Genomic DNA, 25,860 nt, shown 5'->3' with positions numbered 1-25,860 from the left:
CTCACCTGCACCTGGAGGGACTGTGGGCTCACTCAGGATGTAATGGGCTCTGTCAATGGTAAACTCTATGAGAAATACTGTCCTAGGAGTCATGTTGTATCAGCATTTCTAAGTCACTCAAGTGCGGTTCTGGGGAAGACCCTGGGGGCGCTGAGAACTGCACTTCCAGGCTGCCTTCTGTTTTGTTTTGAGACAGAGTCTCGCTTTGTTGCCCAGGCTGGAGTGCAATGGCTCAATCTTGGCTCACTGCAACCTCTACCTCCTGGGTTCAAGCGATTCTCCTGCCTCAGCCTCCTGCATGGCTGGGATCACAGGCACCTGCCCCCATGCCCGGCTAATTCTTGTATTTCTAGTAGAGACAGGGTTTCACCATGTTGGCCAGGCCGGTCTCGAACCCCTGACCTCAGAAAATCCACCCACCTTGGCCTTCCAAAGTGCTGGGCTTACAGGCGTGAGCCACCATGCCCGGCCCCAGGCTGCCTTTTGTTAAGGGCTTCAGAACACCTATGCAGGGGGGTCAGAAGGTACTGCAGAGACTCAGAATTTGCTGATTCAGACAATGGGGAAAAAAGAATCAGCCTGTCCACTCTATCAGAGACTTGCCTGCCTCATCTTACCTCTGCCACGCTGCCCTGGGCCCAACTAGACAGGGAACCCTGAGAGGCCAGAGACAGGGCTGAGCAGAGCTGCTGGCTTGCAGGGGAGCCTTACCGTGGAGAGGTTCCTGTGTCCCTGCACGTGCTGGGTGACATTCCCCCGGCCCACTCCCACATCCAGGTGGTTGAGCAGGGCCTTCAGTTGCTGCAGAGTGAGGCTGTCACCCTCGCCATAGCGATGCATTAGATCCTGCAGGAAGGAGGCAGCGCTGATAGCTGGCGCACCCGGGGACGAAGCGTGCGCCTCAGGGGTGGTTCTCCATAAGCCAAGCAGGGTCAGCAGGAGGCAGCTCTGGAAGGCCGGGTGCAGCAGCTTCATGGTGACTGAATAAGCCTGTGAGAGAAAAAGGCAGATGAAGCTGAGGCCTCTCCCTGTGTGCCGGCAACTGCGCCGGGCCCGTCCGCCACACACTGAACACGGTGAGACTATCCCTCAGTCTCTGCCTCTCTGCTCCTTCTTGAATTAGCCTTTGAGAAAAACCCTTCTTTTGAAGGGACAGAATAAAAATGAATAAAAAGGACAAACTAAACAGGTTTGATTAGATTGAAAAATTAAAAAAAAAAAACAGCAATGTGGTTATGATTTTATTTATTTATTTATTTATTTATTTATTTATTTATTTAGAGACGGAGTTTCACTCATTGCCCAGACTGCAGTGCAGTGGTGCAATCTTAGCTCACTACAGCCTCCGCCTCCTGGGTTCAAATGATTCTCAGGCCTCCCGAGTAGCTGGGATTACAGGTGTCTGCCACCACACCCGGCTAATTTTTTTGTACTTATAGTAGAGACAGGATTTCATCATGTTGACCAGGCTGGTCTCAAACTGGTGACCTCAGGTGATCCACCCACTTCGGCCTCCCAAAGTGCTGGAATTATAGGCATGAGCCACTGCGCCCAGCCAGTTACGATTTTTTAGAAGTCCTTTTAGAGGTACTGAAATAACCATGAATTTAACATCCTTATATCTGGGGTCTGCTTCAAAATAAAGGAGGGGGTATGAGCACGGGGGTGTGGATGAGACATGATCAGGCATGAGCTGACATTCACTGGAACGAAGAGACAGGTGGATGGGAATTCATCAGACTCTCTGTCTAGTTTTGTTTTTGTTTTTGTTTTAGACAGTCTTTCCGTTTCCCAGGCTAAAGTGCAGTGGTGTGATCTCGGCTCACTGCAACCTCTACCTCCCAGGTTCAGGCAATTCTCCTGCCTCAGCCTTCTGAGGACCTGGGATTACAGGCACCCGCCATCATGCCTGGCTAATTTTTGTATTTTTAGTAGAGATGGGGTTTCACCATGTTGGCCCGCTGGTCTCGAACTCCTGGGCTCAAGTGATCCACCCACCTCGGCCTCCCAAAGTGCTGGGATTATAGGCGTGAGTCACTGCGCCCGGCCCTGTCTACTTTTATGTATGTTTGAAATCCTCTGAAATAAAGCTGTTAAAAAATAAACATCAGCTGGGCACTGTGGCTCACACCTGTAATCCCAACACTTTGGGAGGCTGAGGTGGGTGGATCACAAGGTCAGGAGTTCGAGACCAGCTTAGCCAACATGGTGAAACCCCATCTCTACTAAAAATACAAAAAATTAGCCAGACATGGTGGTGCACATCTGTAATCCCAGGAGGCTGAGGCAGGAGAATCACTTGAATCTGGGAGACTGAGGTTTGCAGTGAGCCAAGATCGCACCATTGCACTCTAGCCTGGGTGACACAGTGAGACTCCGTCTCAAAATAAATAAATAAACAAACAAACAAACACCATAACTAAAAAAGAAAAATTACAGACTGGCAAAAATATATACCATTTGACATGACATAGTTTTATTTCTATACTGTATAAATCAGTAAACACATACAAAACACTCAGCCTCTCTATAGTATTGAGAATATAAATGTAAAACTTGGCTGCTTCCATTTTGCAGTGCAATGATGCCAGCTCGGCTCACTGCAACCTCCGCCTCCCAGGTTCAAGCAATTCTCCTGCCTCAGCCTCCCGAGTAGCTGGGATTACAGGCGCCGGCCACCATACCCGGCTAATTTTGTATTTTTAGTAGAGACAGGGATTTACCATATTGGTCAGGTTGGTCTTGAATTGCTGACCTCAGATGAGTCACCTGCCTCGGGCTCCCAAAGCTGGGATTACAGGCACAAGCCACCGCGCCCAGCCAGATTTTTTTAAGATAAAACATTTCATGTCAATGAGGCTAAGCAATAGAATAAGATACCAGTGACTGGATAAACAATGGGACTCTTGAAAAGCTATGTGATAATGAAAATATATAAATCCCTCAATTAACAATTAAATAATTAATTAATTAATTTGCTCTAACAGAAGTAATCCAAAAGTAAAAAGGCTATATGCAGAAAGATGTGTTATGGGTCAAGTAAATCATATCAGTTTCACGGAATATTATGCAGCTATAAATGAGTCATGGCATAATGGCAAGTTAAAAAGCAGAGCAATTATTTGGCAGAGTTTAGAACTGAGAAAGAACACAGACAAATGAGGCTAGGCACAGTGGCTCACGCTTGTAATCCCAACACTTCAGAAGGCTGAGGCGGGTGGATCATTTGAGCTCAGGAGTTCGAGACCAGCCTGGCCAATGTGGTGAAATCCCGTCTGTAGTAAAAATACGAAAATCAGCCAGGCACACACAATCCCAGCTACTCGGGAGGGTGAGGCAGGAGAGTCGCTTGAATCCAGGAGGCGGAGGTTGCAGTGAGCCGAGATAGTGCCACTGCACTCCAGCCTGGGCGACAGAGCAAGACTCCATATCAGAAAAAAAAAAAAAGAGAAAGAGAAAAAGAAAGAACAGACAAACGAAAGCTTAAAGTAAGATTGATGATGATTTTTCTTTTGTTAACCATCTCCCGTAGTATGGTTATAATTTCATTAGTGATCTAAACAAATTATCAAGAGGGGAAAATGAGTCTCCTTGCTCCAGACCAAGAAGTGGCCAATCACTGCAGCCATTTCTTCCCCAGGCGCCCAGGGCTCAGGCACTAATCTCAGTACATCACACGCCCTGGGGCTTTGCTTATGACAGAGGAAGAGCAGCAGAGAGGCTGAGAGCAGGTTTGCCTGAATCCTGGCTCTGCCACTTACCAGCAGTGATCTTGGATAAATTATTTAACTCGAGTCAATATTCTAGAATCACTCAAAGCAGCGATGCAGCTTATCATGGCCTTCAGTGTCAGACAAACCTACCTTGAATTTCTACACAGCTGCTTATAAGTAACTACAGACAAGCAACCCGGTCTCCCTCTGTCCTCAGTTTTTTCATCTATAAAATTGGTATCCACCTCATTAGATCACTTTGAGGATCTAACAGCACAAGCTATGGCAAGGCCCTTGCCAAGCTTGCCTGAATCACATAGAAAGCACTCAACAAAATTTAGCTATAATAATTATAAGACTTATAATCAGCAGGGTTCCCAACTCTGACTCCCTCAGCCCAAACATTAGGCTGCTAATGGAACTGTCAGGAATATCCTGTGGCAAACTAAAGTATCTTAACTCCAGGCCCTGGGGCACACACACCACATAAGTCCCCTACTGTGATATTGCCAGGGACATTACATGCTTTAGGATCCACGTATGGGGCACGTACAGAATCTGGGGACATAAAATATCACTCTTCAGTGGAATATATACTTTGAGTCCACATGGATGGATTCGGCATCAGCCACAATGACGGTTTGTAAAAGTGCTACTTTGAGATTCACAACTCTCAAATCTCTACCAAGAGACAAATGTTAAATTTTGGCGAGCAGGGTGGATCTTAGGCAAAAATGACTAAAAACCTGTTGTATAAAGAAAGCAGTTATCCATCGGAGCAGACTGTGAACTGTCGATGGCATGAGTTGTGCTGTCAAAACAAGGGGGAGGTCTGCCTGCATTTAGAAAAGAAAAGGCAAAGAGATGATGGACAGCAGCTAGCATTTACCAAGCGCAGACCTTGCTAAGCACTTGGCATTCCCCAGTTCCTTTAACAGAAGCTGGGAAACTTACACCACGCAACAGACAAGGACACTGGGGTTCAGAGATTAGGAAACGTGACCCACGGAAGCAAGCAGCAAAGCCAGAAGTTGAATTGCTTTGTAAATTGAAGCCTGGTCTGAATGACGTTAAATTCAATGCTTTCTTAACCACCATGCCCTCTGCACGAAGACATAAAAATACACATCCTGGAACCCATGGAGATCCACAAAGTCCTGCATGTCTCTGTGCAGGTCTTTCCCGATGTCTAACAGCCCCAATAAGCATCCAGATCTTGGCTTACAACGCCCTGCAATGCTATGAAGGGACAGCCCCGGGTAGCCTTTGGAGGACAGACTGTGTCACAGTGCTCGTGCCCTGGGGCCACTTCAACAAGATAAACCAACAGATGTTCCCCCCTCAGCTGCATTTCTCAAACTTATTTGCTGTAACTTCAAACCCCAAAAGACTTCAGGTGTGGGAAACTCAGGGTGATTTTAGCAGCTTTACCTGGCTGGTATTCACCTAGAGGTGAGCATTTATGAAGCATTTACTTTTCCCAGACCCAGTGGCCCCTCGGCCCCTCAGGTGGCGGCTATGACAGCCTGGAGTGCTAGGGAGGAGGCACCTTCAGGTTGTACCATCAGAAGAATGAGCCCACAAGAGCACCTTAGCTTCTCCCAGGTGACCTTTTCTCCCCCGCAGCAGAGCTGCTCTTTCCTCCAGGACATGTGATGCATTGGGCATTAATGCCCACGAGACAACATCCAGGCTCAGGTCTAGACCTGTCTCCATGGGGTGTGCAGATTCACAAGCAGAGCCCTCCTGCCTGGCCAGCGCTTGAGATACGCACTCACCCACAAGGGTTGGGGAGGATCTAGGACCGCGAGTGACACTCAAGTCCACATGACCCCCGCCTTTTGGCAGGCATGAAAGGGGGGTTTTCTGCTCCGGTGGAGTTTTGTTTTCTTCTTAACTACAAGTTATTCTTAGCAGGGAAAAGGTTTGTAAAAAGTATTAGAGAGGAAAGAAAGAAGAGGGAACCACACACAGCGGTTGATGCTGCCAGGATGGGGAGGCCGGGCAGGGGTCCGCGTGCGTGGCCCCAGCTGCAGGAGGAAGCCCCACGCCAGGTTCCATTCCATATGTGGCCCCTGGAGAGCCACTCCAGTCCCCCCAGGGTGTTGGGCCAGCTGCCCTTAAGTAAGGACGGACACCTCTCAGGGGCAGGAAGACAAGTGGGAAGGAGACAAAATGAAGTGTGCTGTGGCCTGGGAACGCCTCCAGGCCAGCTCTTCCTGCTGGAGAGAGACTGGAATCTCTCTGGCCGAGTGTGCACTTGCCTCGGGTCAAAGAAGTAAAATTATTTTAGTGCCCTCCTTCTGTGTCTAAGGTGCCAGACCCAACTCTGGGGGAGGTGGGAGGGAGACACAGAAGAAAGCAAGAAACACCTGTTCTGGAACCCTCTGTGGAAGCTCAGAAGTTGCCTTACCATCCGGAGGCCCATAATTGGAATTCCACCCACCACTGCCCTTCACTTGGTCCAGAAGTAGCTCTGCCTAGAAGCGGCACTTCTGTCCTGCACGGACGCACCTGTGATGCTCAGCTTGCTGCATTCTTTTCTAAGCCCACCTCCCCTCTTGAGAGGAGCAAACATTCACTTCTGTGATGCTGGGTCTGCAGGCTGGGCACAGATGTGAGAACAGGCAACAGAAACCAACAAGGCCTCGGAGCAGCCGGGCATCCACTTGTCCCCTCCCTTTCCTGACAACCCCCCCACCGCACCCCCGTTCCGCTGGCCAGGGAGTCCAACACTCCTGCTCTCAGATTCTGAGTGCAGAAACAAAACATGAAAACTAAGCTCAAATGCTCCAGAGACAAACGTGCCCAACTCAGACGATTTCCGAGGCCAAGAGGCTGTGTGTCTGCCCTCTGTCCCCTCGTGCCCACTGTGCCCCGCCAAGCACAGGCTGTGTGAATGCATAGGACATCACCAGGGTGGGGCTCTTACACGGGGTCAGAGTCAGCTGCAGGCTCTAGGGTGGCAGTTGGTTTGAAGGCAGTCTAAACTGGGGTTTTATGAAGCACTTCACTTAAAATTATGAGAAGGCTGACGGTCTACACAAAGAAAGACCACAGGGTTGCAGGGGTGGGTGAGGGAGTGGAGGGGGCAGCCAAGTAGAAGCCAGGTTGATAGAAATTATGTTCCCCAGAGCTCTTGGTTCCACCACAGACTGGCCTCAGTGAATCATCCTAAGACTTCCCTGCAAACTGCCGCAAACTGTCTTCTCAAAGGATGTAAAATGAGCCATCTGGTTCTCATATATTCCTCAGGGACAGAGAAAGGGGTCTCTGAGGGACCCATGGTCCTGCCTGGCACATCACCCAGGCTTATGACCGTCCATAAGACAGTAACTACAAAGGCAGCTCCCACCACTCCCTTGGGGTTCTCTCCCAGGAAAACAGCTCATTTCTGCATCAGTCCTTCAAGCAGACTGTGCTTTCTCCACTCTCCCATCCCTGCCCCACTCTAGGGCTGTGACTGCTGAGCCTGATAGAAATGTATCTCCAGCTAGCAGATACCCGCTACCAGATAACCATGGCTCAAGGTTAGCTCTCCGTGACTCACACAATAGCAAAAGGCCCTGAGTGAGCCAAGAGCCATCTGGAGCCCAGGCATAAGGAAAAACCCTGACAAGTTGCAGACCAAGGACAAAGCCAGGCCTCAGGGTGGAAGGCGCAGGTCTTAAGGAATAAAAAAAAAAATCAAGGACTACTTGTCTTGAGGACTGCGGGTGCTAGTGGCCTGGGAAGTGCTGCCTGGCAATGGAAGGCCCACGGACGTGAATCTGAAGCCCAATTTTCGGTGGGACTACAAGTGACATATTATTACAATGAACCCATATCCTTAGCTTGAAAAGAAGAGAACAGGCTGGGCGCAGTGGCTCACACCTATAATCCCAGCACTTTGGGAGGCCGAGGCGGGCAGATCACGAGGTCAGGAGATCGAGACCATCCTGGCGAACATTGTGAAACCCCGTCTCTACTAAAAATACAAAAAAATGGCCGGGCATGGTGGCTCAAGCCTGTAATCCCAGCACTTTGGGAGGCCGAGACGGGCGGATCACGAGGTCAGGAGATCGAGATCATCCTGGCTAACACAGTGAAACCCCGTCTCTACTAAAAAATACAAAAAACTAGCCGGGCGAGGTGGCGGGGGCCTGTAGTCCCAGCTACTCGGGAGGCTGAGGCAGGAGAATGGCAAGAACCCCGCGGGCGGAGCTTGCAGTGAGCCGAGATCGCGCCACTGCACTCCAGCCTGGGCAAAGCAACAGAGCGAGACTCCGTCTCAAAAAAAAAAAAAAAAAAAAGAAAAGAGGAGAATAAACTTGCAGAGTTTAATGAGTATCATACAAGAAAGCATATTGCAACACTAACTACTTAAGATGAAATGGGAGTGTAATTTTCCTACACCTGATAATTAACAAAATGAGTAAAACTTTTAAAAGAAAAAAAAAAAATTCACCAATGCAACCAAACAAGAAAACAGATCTAATCAGAGATATATTAACTTCAAAACCAGAGGCAAGGGAAAAATGAGGGAGGCACCACGCATGGCTCATGTTCTATTCCTGGCCCAACCCTGACAAACCAAATGAATGACAAGAGCAGATCCAGAATTTTCACTCACATCCCCAACTGTGGCAAGAGGAAGTCTTTTTCCTCTTCAGTTGAGGAGTAGGAGGAAAAGCCACTGGGGAAGAGCAAAAAAAAACAAAAAACGGTGCACCTGGACCAAAAACAATGGGCCGACTCCCATGGAAGGAAATAAGGGCTCCCAGGCCACATTCTGAATTGAGGACATGATCCAATTCCAAATTCCAGTTAGTATTCCTTCTCTCTCTCTCTCTTTTTTTTTTTTTTTGAGATGAGTCTTGCTCTGTTGCCCAGGCTGGAGTGCAGTAGCACAATCTCGGCTCACTGCAACCTCTGCCTCCCGGTTCAAGTGATTTCTCCTGCCTTGGCCTCCTGAGTAGCTGGAATTACATGCATGCACCACCACACCCAGTTAATTTCTGTATTTTTAGTAGAGATGGGGTTTCACCATGTTAGCTAAGCTGGTCTCAAACTCCTGACCTCAGGTGATCCACCTGTCTCGGCCTCCCAAAGTGCTGGGATTACAGGCGTAAACCACCATGCCCGGCCCAGTGTATCTTCTCTTCTAACAGAAAAGAATACCACTTTCAAGGAAGTGAGCTGAGCCACACTGCAGGAACTACATCCCTGAATAGAGGACAGACCCACCTCACCACACAGTTAGCATTCCTTCAGGCTACAGAAAACAGGTCATAAATACCTAGCCCTTAGCACTCCTGGAGCTGAGAGGAGGGGACAAACCTGGAGAGGAAAGTTGCTTTCTTATTTTAGAGCCAACAGAACATGTGAGCAGAACTGCAGTCACATGAGGAAGAGGTAAAGAAACAGCAGGCAGAGCAAGCCACAGACAGGTAAACCACAACTGCAGAGAAAGCTGTTCCTCACCACTGCTCCACGCCAAGGAATAACCTCATTAGAACATCAATTCCACGAGACGAGAGCTCAAAGATGAGATTATAACCAACATGAGACCAGAAGAGGATGCAGGCTTACTAAACAAGAGGAATAAAACCTCACTGAAGAACTAATACATTATGACAAATACAGAACAAAAATCTGTCGGTCATTTAACCCATTTATGCCTGAGGTTGCAATTTTTTGAATTTTTGCAATAAGACCTTGGTGATGACCTTGAGCAGGATATAAATTAACTCCCATATGCTTGCTGTTCAAAAAATGGAACACTAGGCATAAACGGCTCAAGGAAAGTTTGAGATAATCACAGTAAATGCAGATGGACAAGACAAATTAAAGCAAAAACAGAAGACAAAGAGACGAACGAAAGGATAACTCGTGTTCTCAGAGAGGGGAACCCAAGAATGAAATGGAAGATGTGTTCTAAGATAAAACACAAGATTTTCCTGGTTGGGCGCAGTGGCTCACTTAAGGTCAGGAGTTCGAGACCAGCCTGGTCAATATGGTGAAATCCCAACTCCACTAAAAATATAAAAATTAGTCAGGTATGGTGGCTCACATCTGTAGTCCCAGCTACCTGGGAGGCTGAGGCAGAGAACTGCTTGAACCCGGGAGGCGAAGGTTGCAGTGAGCAGAGATTGTGCCACTGCACCCCAGCCTGGGCAACGGAGAAAGACTCCATCTCAAAACAACAACAACTGGCCGGGCGCGGTGGCTCAAGCCTGTAATCCCAGCACTTTGGGAGGCCGAGACAGGCGGATCACGAGGTCAGGAGATCAAGACCATCCTGGCTAACACGGTGAAACTCCATCTCTACTAAAAAGTACAAAAAACTAGCCGGGTGAGGTGGCGGGCGCCTGTAGTCCCAGCTGCTCGGGAGGCTGAGGCAGGAGAATGGCGTAAACCCGGGAGGCAGAGCTTGCAGTGAGCTGAGATCCGGCCACTGCACTCCAGCCTGGGCGACAGAGCGAGACTCCGTCTCAACAACAACAACAAAAAAACAAAAAACAAACAACAACAACAACAACAACAAAACAAGATTTTCCTGAAATTAAAGGAAAAACAGAACCTGAAGACTGAAATAATGCACTGTGTTCCGCCAATGTTCAATACTGAAACATTACAGTGTTTTTTAGGCATCTAGAAGAAACTCTTTTTCCCCCAGAAGGGGTTACTATAAAAATTGAGGCTGGGCACAGTGGTTCATGCCTGTAATCCCCGCATTTTGGGAGGCCAAGGGAAGCAGATAACATGGTCAGGAGATGGAGACCATCCTGGCCAACATGGTGAAACCCATCTCTATTAAAAACAAAAACAAAACAAAACAAAAAACTAGCCAGGTGTGGTGGCGTACACCTGTGGTCCCAGCTACTCAGGAGGCTGAGGCAGGGGAATCACTTGAACCTGGGAAGCAAAGATTGCAGTGAGCCAAGATCGTGCCACTGACTCCAGGCTGGTGACAGAGCGAAACTGTCTCAAAAAAAAAAAAAAAAAAGAAAAGAAAAGAAAAGAAAAAAAAAAGAAAATTGAGAAACATACTAAAACTTCTTTTAAACAGGAAAAAATCCAGCTGCCTTCTTCTTTCCCATAGCACCATTCAGTGTCAGAAGAGAATGCAAGACTGCCAGAAAGTCTCCACAATTCGGAGCAAAAGAAACTATGAGCCAAGAATATTATCCCCAGCCAACACATCGCAAAATTAGGTAAAAACAATAGGCAGAAATTCTTGGGCATAAAAGAACTCAGAAAATATAGTCCCCTTCCTGGGGGGAAATATGACTTAACAATGAAATGCATGTAATTAATACAGAAATGGAAATACGGAGAGCTCAGGAGTGCAGAAAGCATGGTAACAGGACTGATGGTGAGCATTAATACCCTTCTGATAAGAAATAATAAAATATCATTACAGGGCTGGGCACGGTGGTTCACACCTGTAATCCCAGCACTTTTGGGAGGCTGAGGCGGGTGGATCACGAGGTCAAGAGATAGAGACAATCCTGACCAACATGGTGAGACCCCGTTTCTACTAAAAATACAAAAATTAGCTGGGCACGGTGGTGCACGCCTGTAGTCCCAGCTGCTCGGGAGGCTGAGGCAGGAGAATCGCTTGAACCCGGGAGATGGAGGTTGCAGTGAGCCGAGATCGCGCCACTACACTTCAGCCTGGCGACAGAGCGAGACTCTGTCTCAAACAAACAAACAAAAAACCCTTCAGGTAAGAAATAATAAAAAATCATTACACGGCTGGGGGTGGTGGCCCACGTCTGTAACCCCAGCACTATGGGAGGCCAAGGCAGGTAGACTGCTTGAGCTCAGGAGTTCAAGACCAGCCTAGGCAACATGGTGAAACCCTGTCCCTACAAAAAATGCAAAAATTAGCTAGGTGTGGTGATGCACGCCTGTAATCCCAGCTACTAAGGAGGCCTGAGGTGGGAGGTCTGCTTGAGCCCAGGAGTTTAAGGCTGCAATGAGCTATGACTGTGCCACTGCACTCTAGCCTGGGCGACAGAGAAAAGATCTTGTCTCAAAAAAATCATCAAAATAACATAAATCAATTTAAAAAAATACATTGGGCTACAGAAACTACCAAATGTTTTACAAATGCTTGATTAATACACCCTAGATATTCATGGTCAAACTAACAATGATACAGTCATCTGTGTAAGTCCCAGTTTACGAAATCAGAAAACCAATCATCTACCAGCTTGGCCATCAAGTGAATATTGCCCTACAGGCTTCTCTGGGGGTAGAAAGAGCTTTGAGAAAAACCATCCAGCCCATGGCCCTCTCCACTCACCCAAGGAACATCATGTGAGAAGCCACTCTCCCCTCAGACAAGCTGACCTAGGCTGACACCTTCACTCAAGCAAACAGCAAATCTCACAGTTGGAAACCAACGCTGGCTTGGCCCTGCCCAGGGGGTAACTGGCCCATTCTCCCCCTGCTTCCTCTTGCCCTCCCACCTACTACTCTCCTCCATACCCTAAAAGGATGCATTCTCCTCTTCCAGCTCCTGCTCCTAGGACCTTCGCCTCAAGCCTTGGCACAGTCGAAGCCCACCCAGGGTGGGAAATTTCCAGACAGTGCAGGAGGGCAGCCAGCAGAGCCCACTCACTCTCCTTGTGAAACCTCGCGCTGCTGGGAGGGGCAGGATGGGAAAACTAAGAAAAATAATAATAAAAACTCTGGTGACCCAGAAGCAGGGAACAAAATTAGAACGTTGAGCCTGCTGTTCACCAACTAATATTTACTGAGCCCCCATTGTGTGTTCCAGCGCCTGTGGGAGGAGGTTATGAGGCAGAGACGGGTGGTCAGGGCCCCAGGCAGCCGGCACAGACAAACAGGGAATGGCTTATTTAGCCCCACGCTGAGCACAGAGTGAGTGTAATGACAGCCAGGCCCAGGCGCTGGAGCCAGGAGGAGGGAGGGAGGGAACACATTTGCCAGGCTTGCTCCAGCCCAGCTGGAGCTGGAGCAAAGGGGACTTCCCAAAGCAACTGAGTCAGATGGGCAGGGACCCGGGAAGAGCCCACAGTGGCCAGCCGGTGTTTTCCCCACCCAAGGTCAGGGTCAGAGTCACCTCACTTCTCATCATTCACCCAATACTTCCCAGACAGTTGCAAAATTCTCCCTGTCGTCCAAGTTCACTCCCGTCTGTCAGACCATGGGGCCAGGCATGTGGCTTAGGAAACACGGTACTCACATCCATCACTTATGTCACCCCCATGAAGCAGAACTTCCCGGCTTGTTATTCAGGATCAGATAAATACATAGAAAGTATGATCTAGTGGCCAAATCACTGGACGACACGACGTGCCACACACCCTGGGTTCAACTTTGGGGCCTGCCAGGAACTTCCCAAGTGTGTCCGGCACAATTAAACTGTGAAAGCACCGAGCTCACAGAGGCACTCTGATCAAGACAGAGCTTAAAGGCTGCTTGGCACAGCACTGAGGCCAGCGCCTTCCTAGTTCCCTATCTTCTGGGTTCTCAGGACAACCCCTTTACTTAGTCCTGAATTCTGCTTCTGTTCAATTACCTCCCTATCGAGGAAGTCGTCTTGGATCACTTTTCCAGCACTTTTCTCTGGCTATTATGGACTCTTCATTACCTTGTCTCCCAGGGAGCCTCCCCAGCTAGATTTGTATTCTTTGAAGGTAACTTCCTGAAACGTATCCTTCCCTCCCGTTTCTTCTATGTCCTCCTCTCCTCCCTACCTGCAGCACAGTGCCTGGGACAGTGCTAGGCACATAATGGGCTAAAGGTAGAGAAGTTTTGCCTCCCTTCTAACTGAAGTCTGCCTGCATCGTCCCTGCAGCCTGATAAAGAATAGGGAGCTCTGGCCGGGCGCGGTGGCTCACACCTGTAATCCCAGCAATTTGGGAGGTCGAGGCAGGCGGATCACGAGGTCAGGAGTTCAAGACTACCCTGGCCAAAATGGTGAAACCCCGTCTCTACTAAAAATACAAAAATTAGCGGGGCATGGTGGCAGGTACCTTTAATCCCAGCTACTCAGGAGGCTGAGTCAGAGAATTGCTTGAACCCGGGAGGCGGAAGCTGCAGTGAGCCGAGATTGCGCCACTGCACTCCACCCTGGGCAACAGAGCAAGACTCTATCTCAGAAAAAGAAAAAAAAAAGAACAGGGAGCTCAGAACCATTTTCCAAAGACATTCTATCCTCCTGGGCCCACAGACCAACTTTAACCCAGCTTATCTGAGGTCAGGTGTCAGGATCACCTATTAAGCACTTCTCTACACAACTCCCTGACCTTGAATTTCATTTATATTAATTGAACTAAAAGCTAGCTTATTACCTACTGGCTTTACAAACTCACTCCAAGAGTTTATCCATTCAACAAATACTCACTGCTTACCAATTGTGTGCCAGAAGTCATGCTAGGTATTGCGGATGCAAAGGACCTAGCACCTACCCTTAACAAAGCAGAGAAAGCAAACAATTCAACAAGGAATCTAACCTGAATGATGATGACAAGGGCGATGTATAGATCAGGGTGCAGTTAGGTGATTTCAGCAGAAAGGGATTTTGTACAGGATATTAAATGGCCTAGAGGTTCCTTCAAAGAGCGGAAGTAACAAGACTCTAGACTGAGCTCCCAGGAGCTACCTATTTGTAAAGATCATGTTGCAGACCTGGGATGCCATGGAGCTGCTGCTTGTGCTGCCACCAAGTAGCTATGGCACAAGAAGCCACCTGCTCCAGAACCACACCAGGAAAATGCATGTCCCAGGATCCACCCTCTGAAAGGTATCCAGGCTCTCCCTGCAAGACTGTTACATACCTAACACTGGTTGGAGGGCTGGATGTGGTGGCTCACCCCTACAATCCCAGCAGTTTGAGAGGCTGAGGTGGGAGGATTGCTTGAACCCAGGAGTTTGAGGCTGCAATAAGCTATGATTGCACCACTGCACTCCAGCCTGCACAACAGAGCGAGACCCTGTCTGTTAAACTCCGTCTCTACTAAAAGTACAAAAATTAGCTGGGCATGGTGGTGCATGCCTGTAGTCCCAGCTATTCGGGAGGTTGAGGCAGGAGATTTGCTTGAACCCAGGAGGCAGAGGTTGCAGTTGGCCAAGACTGCGCCACTGCATTCCAGCCTGGGCGACAGAGTGAGACTCTGTCTCCAAAAAAAAAAAAAAAAAAAAAAATGTATACTGTCAAAAAGGAAGGAAACATGGAGTTGTTCCTTTGACCACATACATGGGAATCTACAAGGTGATACTGTAGACATTAGACCTCAAGGGAATGGGTACTGTTCAAAAAAGGAATAACCCACAAATGTTACCATGGCAAAACCAGAGGTGTGTGCAGTGTTCCCTACCATGCTGTCGGCATTGCCGTAAACAAACAAGGGCAAGATTCTGGCCAAGAGAATGAATGTGTGTAGTGAGCACAGTGAGCGTCTAAGAGCCAAGGCTGCTTCCTGGAACGCGTGCAGGAAAATGACCAGAAACACAAGGAAGCCCAAGAGAAAAGTACCTGGGTTCAACTGAAGGGCCAGCCTGCCCCACCTGGAAGAGGGCACTGTGAAGACCAAGGGTAGAGGCCTGAGCTGCTGGAACCTCTTCCCTGTGAATTTACGGCATGACAGGTGTAAAAACCAAAAGAACTCTGGACTGTAAAAAGAAAGCAAAGTAGTAAAATAAATACTAACAAATGCTAACTCCAACTCTCTGGCAGCAATACACTGGGCAAAACGTGCCTCCAAGGGCCTCTCCCAAGAAGCCTGTGTACGCCCTACCTCTCAAAATGGGTGAAGTCCCCCTGAGCCCCCCACCTCACCACTCCGGGGAGGGGAGGTGGGCCCTTGGCAGACCTTTAGTCTTTGTGTTCTGCTCACATCTATCTGCTGGCCCATGACAAGCACCTGTGCAGCAGTAGTGAGGCATGCTTGGATGGGCAGCAAGTGTCCCTAGAAGCCAAGCTCCAGTGGCGACCCAACTGCTGGGCCTGCAGCCAAGACCACCTGCCCCCAGCCTACCCCACCTCCCTCGGGTCCTCCTGTACCACTACCTACCTACCCCTGACGACCTCCTAGCCCTCAAGCCCACTCAAGCCCGACTCCTCCTCAAAGACCCCGCCTATGCCAGTCTGCAGCTGAGATGCAGAGTCGTGTGTGGTAGTTTCTCCAGGAAAGGGGTTCTCAAAGTGTGGCTGCTGGAACATCAGCATCACTAACACCTGAGAACTTGCTGGAAGTGCAAACTCTTAGCACTCCCGCCACAACCCACTAAATCACTCTGGGGTTGGACCAGCAACTTGGGTTTGACTAAGTGCTCAGGTGATCACGATGCACACTGAAGTCGGAGGGCCACCAGTCTCAGAGGCAGAGCCAGAGCTTTTTCATTCCATCTCCAGATCTCTTAACCAAAGCAGGTAAGAAGGGCCGCTGCTCAGCGCCGGCCCTTTCCCGCCCAGCCCCTGCGTCGTCACTGCTCGAGAGGGCACGACCAGGGCGCCAGCAGGAAAGGCAGGGGCTGCATCTTGGACTTTTGATTTCTCAGTAACTATAAATACTTACCAACAGATTAATAAAAAAGCCCTATTCTCATGAGAAAGAGGGTTACTGAAAGAAAGAAAGGAAAAGCCCATATTTCCAAATTGGGTGAGAAAGGTAGACGAGTGAATCATAATTCCTCCATTTTCCCTCGGGCTGTCCAAACCTCCCACACAGCACATTCTTCTGGCTCAAGGTCACTGGCGGCCACCAACCCATTACTGAAGTTAAGGCCTTCCCACAACCTCTGCTTTCTCCCTGTGGGGCTCACCACGAACCCAGAGCATCTCCCTTAGATTCCAGGCTCCTGAACAGAAAAAAACACTCCAGCCCCTGCTGTTCCCTCCTGGCCAGGCAGTCCCTCCCCTCCAGAACCTCCTGCCCCTACTCCATCACCGCCCCTCCCCACCCAAAGCACAACCTCCCAATACTCCCCTCCCTCCAGCAAGGTACTATAGCCCTTTTGCCTGGGAGTCAGGGGTCTCTCCAACTGGGGTCCTGCCCACTGTCACCCTCACCTGCCACTGCTCTCTTGCCTGGGCCCTAGGCTGCATCTGAAATGTTCTACCCCTCCATCCCTGCATGTTTCCATCTCCACACCCCTCCCCGCCACAGGACTAGGAAGTCCCATTCATGTCAGTGGTTTGCACGCGCCCCATGCACTCTCTCCACGAGGTGTGAAGGGCCTGGACGACGAAAACAAGGCATACTGCGGGACAGAGCACCACCTCAGATCCACCCCAACCCTCCAGCACGTCCCCTCCCCCAGCACCAGTTCCATCCCCATCCAGGAAACATTCTCACCTCCTGCTTAGTTTCGAGGTCATACGGTTCTAGAAGGACAGGCCTTATATTTTAGGTTGTTTCCTAAGAGTCCTGCGGGATTGGTAGGACCTTAATAAGCACCTGCTGCTTAAATGTGTACATGCACACACTCACCATGCAAACGCATATATAAACAGACAGACACATCCTCAGCCCCGCGCCCAGACATGACACAACAGCTAAGATAAGGACTTCAATGCAGATGCATTATTTCCAGTCCAGAAGTCAAGGGCAGGAGCCTACAGGTGTCTTCTTCTTCTTCTTCTTTATTTTTTTGAGAAGGAGTTTTGCTCTAGTTGCCCAGGCTGAAGTGCAATGGCATGATGTCAGCTCACTGCAACCTCCGCCTCCCAGGTTCAAGTGATTGATTCTCCTGCCTCAGCCTCCCAAGTAGCTGGGATTACAGGTATACACCACCACACCCGGCTAAATTTTTTATTTTTAGTAGAGACGGTGTTTCTCCATGTTGGTCAAGCTGGTCTCAAACTCCTGACCTCAGGTGATCTGCCCACCTCGGCCTCCCAAAGTGCTGGGATTACAGGTATGAGCCAAGGCGCATGGCTACAGATGTCTTCTTAAAGCTCCCTGTCAGAGATGCAAAGGAAGCAGGAGGAGCCTCGCCCAGGACTCTGCAGAGAGGCTGCCTACAGCACATGCACAGATGGGTTCCAGGACAGAGGCTTCTGGCTCATATCACACCCAGCTCTCACTTAGGGCCAGACGATCCAACACCCACTCACACAAGGCCTCCTATCCTCAGGTTTAAAAACCTCAAGGCCAGGCGTGGTGGCTCACGCCTATAATCCCAGCATTTTGGGAGGCCGAGGCGGGCAGATCACAAAGTCAGGAGATCGAGACCATGGTGAAACCCCGTCTCTACTAAAAATACAAAAAATTAGCCAGGTGCGGTGGCGGGCGCCTGTAGTCCCAGCTACTCAGGAGGCTGAGGCAGGAGAATGGTGTAAACCCGGGAGGTGGAGCTTGCAGTAAGCCGAGATCGCGCCACTGCAATCCAGCCTGGGCGACTGAGCGAGACTCCGTCTCAAAAAATAAAATAAAATAAAAATAAAAACTTCAAGGCAGTGGGGATGGTGGCACTTTCCAGATAATATGGCACAAAAGAAGTGACTTCCCTGACAACATAACCACTTATGTACTTCCACTTGCCCTTTTGCTCCTCCACGTCCTGCAAACTGCCTGCCCGCCTATTAACAAGGGATCAAAATTCTAACCAGACTTAAAGGCTTACCCTTTCCAGCTAACACCAACCCCAGGGAGCAACTGGATTACCACCAAGAAAGAGTTTCTGCTTTTAGCTTGCAACTCAGACAGGCTCCTGTCTGGGTGACTTTCAACCCCGAGGACATCTTACGGCAGCCACTATTCGCAGTAACAAAAAATCAGGGCCGACCCAAAAGCCCATCAGCAAGATTGGAGGAGTGAACTGCAACACGACTTTAACACCAACTGGACATGCCAAGTTTTTAGTAACTACTGGCTTTTTTTTTTTTTAAAGACAAGGTCTCACTCTGTTACCTAAGCTGGAGTGCAGTGGCATGATCACAGCTCACTGCAGCCTTGACCTCCCGGACCCAAGTGATCCTCCTGCTTCAGCCTCAAGAGCAGCTAGGACCAGACGTTCACACCACCATGCCTGGCTAATTTTTTTATTCTTTTGTAGAGACAAGGTCTCACCCTGTTGCCCAGCCTGGTCTTGAACTCCTTGGCTCAGAGATCCTCCCGCCCCAGCCTCCCAAAGTGCTGGGATCACAGAAGTGAGCCACCACAATCGGCCAACAATAGCCTTTTGAATGCTGCTCATTCTTCAAGGCTCCCTCCAGGAAAATTTGGAAGGACTCTCTACATCTGAAGACATTGCACTATAAACTCCCTGAGGACAAGAGCTCATGCAAGTCTTCCTTGCAAAGTGGATGGAGTACAAGGAATTTGAGTGGAGGAAATATTGAAATAAAATAAAATCTCTTACCTGGGCTTCCAGCTTCCTTTCAGCACCTAGCTCTGTTCTGTCAGAGTCTCCCACTCCCCTCTTTTAACATATGCACATATCAAGTGCCCAAATCTTAAGTTTACAGCTTAATCAAAGATTCATCTGGGCTGGGCACGGTGGCTCACGCCTGTAATCCCAGCACTTTAGGAGACCGAGGCCGGTGGATCACCTGAGGTCAGAAGTTCGAGACCATCCTGGATAACATGGCGAAACCCTGTCTCTACTAAAAATACAAAAATTAGCCGAGCATGGTGGCACATGCCTGTAATCCCAGCTACTTGGGAGGCTGAGGCAGGAGAATCCCTTGAACCCGGGAGGTGGAGGTTGCAGTAAGCCGAGATCGTGCCATTGTACTCCAGCCTGGGCAACAGAGCAAAACTCCATTTCAAAAAAAAAAAAAAAAAGTCATCCTTCTAAAGTACAAATTGGTCAGGTGCAGTGGCTCACGCCTGTAATCCCAGCACTTTGGGAGGCTGAGGCAGGCGGATCACCTGAGGTCAGGAGTTGGGGACCAGCCTGGCCAACGTATAGTGAAACCCCATCTCTACCGAAAAAATACAAAAAATTAGCCAGGCATAGTGGCGCAGACCTTAGTCCCAGCTACTTGGGAAGCTAAGGCAGGAGAATCGCATTAATCCAGGAGACAGAGGTTGCAGTCAGCCGAGATTGAGCCACTGCACTCCAGCCTAGGTGAGAATGAGACTGTCTCTCAAAAAAATAAAATAGGCCAGACGCGGTGGCTCAAGCCTGTAATCCCAGCACTTTGGGAGGCCGAGACGGGCGGATCACGAGGTCGGGAGATCGAGACCATCCTGGCTAACACAGTGAAATCCCATCTCTACTAAAAATACAAAAATAAAAAAAAAAACTAGCCGGGCGAGGTGGTGGGCGCCTGTAGTCCCAGCTACTCAGGAGGCTGAGACAGGAGAATCGCATAAACCCGGGAGGCGGAGCTTGCAGTGAGCTGAGATCCGGCCACTGCACTCCAGCCTGGGCGACAGAGCGAGACTCCGTCTCAAAAAAATAAAATAAAATAAAGTACAAATTGATCACATCACTTTCCTTGCTTCAATCCCTCCAATGTCTTCCCAGTATATGAAGAATACAATCTTTTTTATTCTAATTTCTTTTTTAACTTTTTTCAAGATGGGGGTCTCACTATGTTGCCCAGGCTGCTCTTGAACTCCTGGCCTCAAACAATCCCCCTACCTCATCCTCCAAAAGTGCTAGGATTATGGGTGTGAGCCACCACACCCAGCCCACACGGAATAAAATCTAGACACCTCTTCCTGGTCTATAAACCACTGTGTCAACTGGCCTTTGCCCATCCTGCTGACCATAGAACTGGTTCATCTCACTCACTGGGCTCTAGTCACCCAAGCCCTTCTTCCTGTCCCTTTAACATATGAAGCTCATTCTGACCTCAGAGCCTTTGCACCTGCTGTTCCCTCTGCCTAGAATGCTCTTCCCCTAGATCTTCCTAACAGGTCTCAGTTCAAGTGTCACCTCTTCAATGTGGACAAAAAAGCCCACTCCCAGGCATTGAGAACCCTAATGCCCTATTAGTCTTTTTTCATTATCCATCTCCTCCTAACTAGACTGTCCGCTCCAGGAGGGCAGAGACTGGAGGGCCGGGTAGTACCTGGTGTCCATCTCCAAACGACACCCACTGAAAGCATGTTATTTTCCCACTGCCCATTCATGAAGTGCCACACATTTCCGTTTTACTGTTCGCTGGTCTTTATGCTTGGGTGAACTACAGGCAACCTTGGGGAGAGGGCAGGGACCCCGTCTCCTGCAGTTGTTTCAGTAGAACAGAACTGAAGACCCTGGAGAGCCAGAGAAGCTGGCCTGGAATAGAGATGTAAAACATACAGTGGAGTTTTTTGGTTTTTTTTTTTTTGGAGACAAGAGTCTCACTCTGTTGCCCTGGCTAGAATGCAGTGGCACGATCTCGGTTCACTGCAATCTCCGCCTCCTGGGTTCAAGCAATTCTCCTGCTCAGGCTCCCGAATAGCTGGGACTACAGGCACCTGCTACCACGCTGGGCTAATTTTTGTATTTTTAGTAGAGACGGGGTTTCACCTTGTTGGTGAGGCTGGTCTCAAACTCCTGACCTCAGGTGATCCACCTGCCTCGGCCTCCCAAAGTGCTGGGATTACAGGTGTGAGCCACCGCGCCTGGCCAAGATTTTTTTTTTTTTTTTGAGACAGTCTCACTCTGTTGCCCAGGCTAGAGTGCAGTGGTACAATCTCGGCTCACTGCAATCTCTGCCTCTCAGGTTCAAGAGATCTTTCCACCTCAGCCTGCCGAGTAGCTGAATTACAAGCGCCCACCACCACGCCAGGCTAATTTTTGTATTTTTTGTAGAGACACGGTTTAGCCATGTTGGTCAGGCTGGTCTTGAACTCCTGACCTCAAGGGATCTGTCGACCTTGGCCTCTCAAAGTGCTGGGATTACAGGCATCAGCCACTGCGCCTGCCAGTGGTTTTTTTTTTTTCTTTTCCTAAACAGAAAGTGAGGTGGGGCAGGGGACACAAAGGCAGGCAATGGGAGAGAGGCCCGGGCAGGCAGCCTCCCTTTCCACAGCCCTGAGAAGGTCAACCAGCTGATAATTCCACCAAAAATAACATTCTCACTCTTCCCTGTGGCAGGGGAAGAAAAAGGAAAGTCCACAAGTACAGGCTGTTTCTAGAATTTCTCACTGGCTCATGGAAATTTTGAGTTTCCCTGCCATCACACACATCCTGAAACGCTGGGGGAGGGGGCCCAGTGCCGTCAAGAGGGAGTGATGCCAGAGTCACCATGGCCACAGCCGGGAGCTGGCCAGCAGAGCCACTGCACACACCAGTTTACCGACGGCCAAGGCTTCTGCCGTGGGAGGCACCACAGAGCGTCCCGAGGAGCCGGGAAAAGGAACTGAGACGTGGAATTTCTGTTCTGAGACCTGGCACTTGGTCAGCAGCCTGGGCCTGAGGGAGTGGGTGACTTTGTACTTTTTGCACCTTTCTGGGAAAGGAGATGGGAACAGTGTGGCTTGCTGCCCCTGGAAACCACCCAGGGACCTGGTATCCTGAGAACTTGCCCAGCCTATCAGATGGAAAATAGCCAGCCCTGGAGAAAACAGTCAGCATTGAAATTGGAATACAGATACACCAATCGGAGTCACATGGGCCTGGGATGACAGGGCACAGGATGCGCCCTCAGTGAGCAGGAGGAGAGAAGGGCGGAGGCAGGGAGGAATTCCAGGGCTCAAAGCCTTGTCCTCTCTGTTTCCTGGTAGGGAAAGCAGGGCCAGCCTCCCTGCAGGCCAGCACGGCTAAACCTGGCCCCAGGCCTCCAGCACACTGTGCTCTAAGAAAACAAGCACCCAGTCCCTGGGGCCTGGCCGGGGCCCTCTGCTTCCAGGAAAGGACAGAGTGCAGACTGTTCAATCTTACAGGGCTCTCTCAAATAACAAGATACACACCCATATCCCACCCCACTTGCTCCCACACAAATACAACTTTTAGGGCTTCCAGTAAAATAAGTGAAACAATATAGCTGGTCCAGGTCTGCCCCGCTCCTGGTCCCTCCAGGACAGCAGCCCAGTAATCCCTGTGCGGGTGGGCGAGGCGCTTCTGGTGAGCTGGCTGCCTCCTCCTCTGCTCGCTCCTTGTTCCCCAGCAGGGAGCAAAGAAAAGGATCAGAAGGGATCTTCCAAGAATGAAAGGAATCCTGAGATGCAGGGATAAAATGGGCTGGGAGGCAGTCCCTGGCCTCAGGGGTTGCAGTCAACAAGTATTTATGAGGAACTTACTGTATGATTTCCTGAAGCTACCATCCTGAGCAGAGGCAGTGGTCCTTTCTGGCTTACACCACAGCCAGCTTTCCACCAAAGCCAGCAGAAGACCTGCATAGACAAGGATCCCTATCCTCAGGCTAAAAGAAAAAACCACCGGCTTCAGGTGCGGTGGCCCACGCCTGTAATCCCAACACTTTGGGAGGTCGACGCGGGTGGATGACTTGAGCCCAGGAGTTTGAGACTAGCCTGGCCAACACAGTGAAACCCCATCTCTACAAAAAAAAAAAAAAAAAAAATTGCCAGGCATGGTAGCATGCCTCTGTGGTTCCAACTACTGAGGAGGCTGAGGCAGGAGGATCCCTTCAGCCTGGGAGGCAGAGGCTATGGTGAGGTGAGATCACGACACTGCACTCTAACATCGGTGGTAGAGTAAGACTCTGTCTCAAAAAGGAACAAAACAAAACCCTCAAGGTTCTAAGTTTTATTCTTTTTTTTTTTTTTAATAGAGTCAGGGTCTCACTTCTGTGGCACAGGCTGGAGTGCCGTGCCCTGATCATAGCTCCCTGCAGCCTTCAACTCCTGGGCTCAAGGGATCCTCCCACCTCACAGGTAGCTAGGACTATAGGCACATGCCACCAAGCCTGCTGGCCTAATTTTTAACTTTTTTTTATAGAGATGGGTCTTGCTGCATTGCCCAAGCTAGTCTCTAACTCCAAAACTCAAGCAATCCTCCCCAGCCTCATCTGTCCAAGTAGCTGGGACTACAGGCACGTACCACTGTCCCTGATCAAGATTTAACTAGTTCCATACTCCCACTACCTGTGTATGAGTGCCTATTTCACAGGATTCTCACCAACACTGAGTATTAAATTATTCCATCTTTACAATTTGATAGGTTAAAAATTACTTAATTATTTTAATCTGCATTTCTTTATCAAGGTTGACTTTTATATTTCTACTCCTTTTACAAATTGCCTGTTACTCTTCTTTGCCCGTTTTTTTTTCGTTGTTTTTGAAACAGAGTCTCACCCTGTTGACCAGGATGGAGTGCAGTGGCATGATCTCAGCTCACTGCAACCTCCCCACCCGGGTTCATGTGATTCTCCTGCCTCAGCCTCCCAAGTAACTGGGATCACAGGCCCGTGCCACCACGCCCGGCTAATTTTTGTATTTGTAATAGAGTCGGGGTTTCATCATGTTGGCCAGGCTGGTCTCAAACTCCTGACCTCAGGTGATCCACCCACTTCCACCTCCCAAAGTGCTGGGATTACAGACATAAGCCACTGCGCCCAACCTTCTTTGCCCATTTTTGCTGATACATTCGTTTTTATTGGTTTATTATATGGCAAAATATTAACCTTTTGTCACATGTTACAAATATTCTTTCTAATTAGTTGTTTGCCTTTTAATTTTGTTAACTGGCATTATTGACATAATTTTTAAAGAGGTAAAGGCAAATATATCATACTTCTCCTTTTTAAAGTTTCTGCTTTTAGTAACATGCTTGGAAAATCCTCTCCTGCCCTGAAAGTATAGGCAATACAGCTGTATTTTCTTGCATTTAAAAAAATTTAGGGGTTGGGCGCTGTGGCTCACGCCTGTAATCCCAACACTTTGGGAGGCCAAGGTCAGGGGATCAAGACCATCCTGGCCAACTCGGTGAAACCCCGTCTCTACTAAAAATACAAAACATTAGCTGGGTGTGGTGGTGGGCACCTATAGTCTCAGGTACTCGGGAGGCTGATGCAGGAGAATGGCGTGAACCCGGGAGGCAGGAGCCCCACTGCACTCCAGCCTGGGGGACAGAGCGAGACTCTGTATAAAAAAAAAATTTAGCGAGGCCGGGCATGGTGGCTCACTCCCGTAATTCCAGCACTTTGGGAGGCTAAAGGGGGTGGATTGCGTGAGCCCAGGAGTTTAAGACTAGTGTGGGAAACATGGCAAAACCCTGTCTCTACTAAAAATACAATAATTATCTGGGCATGGTGGTACATGCCTGTAGTCCCAGCTACTTGGAAGACTGAAGTGGAAGGATCACTTGAGCCCGGGAAGTCAAGGCCACAGTGAGCCATTATGGAGCCACTGCACTCCAGCCTGGGCGACTGAGTGGGACCCTGTCTCAGGGGGTAAAAAAAAACCAAAATGGAAGGCAAGGCTTACTGATAAGCTGGGCGGGTGGGAGGGTGCTCGGTGGCTGGACGGGGTGGGATGGGGGGTGCTTTTTGCCCCCTTTTTGAAGCTCTTCACTTGGAGGTATGAAACAGATTCCAGTCTTGGACTGCATCTGTGCGTGGGTCCCTAACCCAGTGGCACCACTGAGGCCTCATCTTGGTCCTGAATCAGAACTTTCTAGATGAGGCCCAGGCCACCTCGGGCTAGAGAGGTGCTGATGGATCAGCCTCTCTCTAGCCCCAGGAACTGGCCTGACACTTCAAGACTGCTGGACCAAACACTGCTGTCCCTTCTAAGTACAACAGTCTGCAATTACTTCAGCTCTCTGACCTCAGTTTTCCCTCTTTGCCACAGGGCTACCACAATCTGTCCCCTGCCCATCCTACAGCGACAGTGTCACACTTAACCAGAGCTCTCTGTACAGAGGCAAGTTGCTGGTACAGTTATCCCTTGGCATCAGCAGGGGACTGGTTGCAAGACACCCCCTCCGCCCCCAGGATACCAAAATCTACAATTGCTCAAGTCCCTGATATAAAATAGCACAGTATTTGCATATAACCTACGCACTTCCTCCCCACAGACTTTAAACCATCTCTAGGTTACTTACAGTATTGAATACAATGTAAATGGCATGTAATAATTTTTATACTGTGTTTTTTAATTTGTACTCTTTTTAATCATTATATTGTCAGTTTTGTTTCTTTTCTTTTTTTTTGAGATGGAGTCTCGCTCTGTCATCAGGCTAGAGTGCAGTGGCACAACCTTGGCTCACTGCAACCTCTACCTCCCAGGTTCAAGCGATTCTCCTGCCTCAGCCTCCTGAGTAGCTGGGATTATAGGCACAC

General features: G+C 49.3%; 1 protein-coding gene across 2 annotated transcripts in view; it reads right to left on the bottom strand.

The window, feature by feature from the left end:
• SLC39A14 (solute carrier family 39 member 14) overlaps positions 1-25,860 on the bottom strand; it is a 55,887-nt gene that overhangs the window by 17,622 nt on the left and 12,405 nt on the right. For both annotated transcript variants that reach the window (XM_007961890.3, XM_007961889.3), the window contains exon 2: positions 712-990. In XM_007961890.3, the coding sequence (XP_007960081.1) occupies positions 712-975 (264 nt within the window). In that variant the 5' untranslated portion in view covers positions 976-990. The remainder of the gene's footprint in view (positions 1-711; positions 991-25,860) is intronic.

The sequence above is a fragment of the Chlorocebus sabaeus genome, chromosome 8, assembly GCF_047675955.1.
Source record: "Chlorocebus sabaeus isolate Y175 chromosome 8, mChlSab1.0.hap1, whole genome shotgun sequence".
NCBI classification, from domain to species: domain Eukaryota; kingdom Metazoa; phylum Chordata; class Mammalia; order Primates; family Cercopithecidae; genus Chlorocebus; species Chlorocebus sabaeus.
The sequence above is the reverse complement of the archived record's forward strand: the minus strand, read 5'-3'. Positions and strand labels throughout refer to the sequence as shown.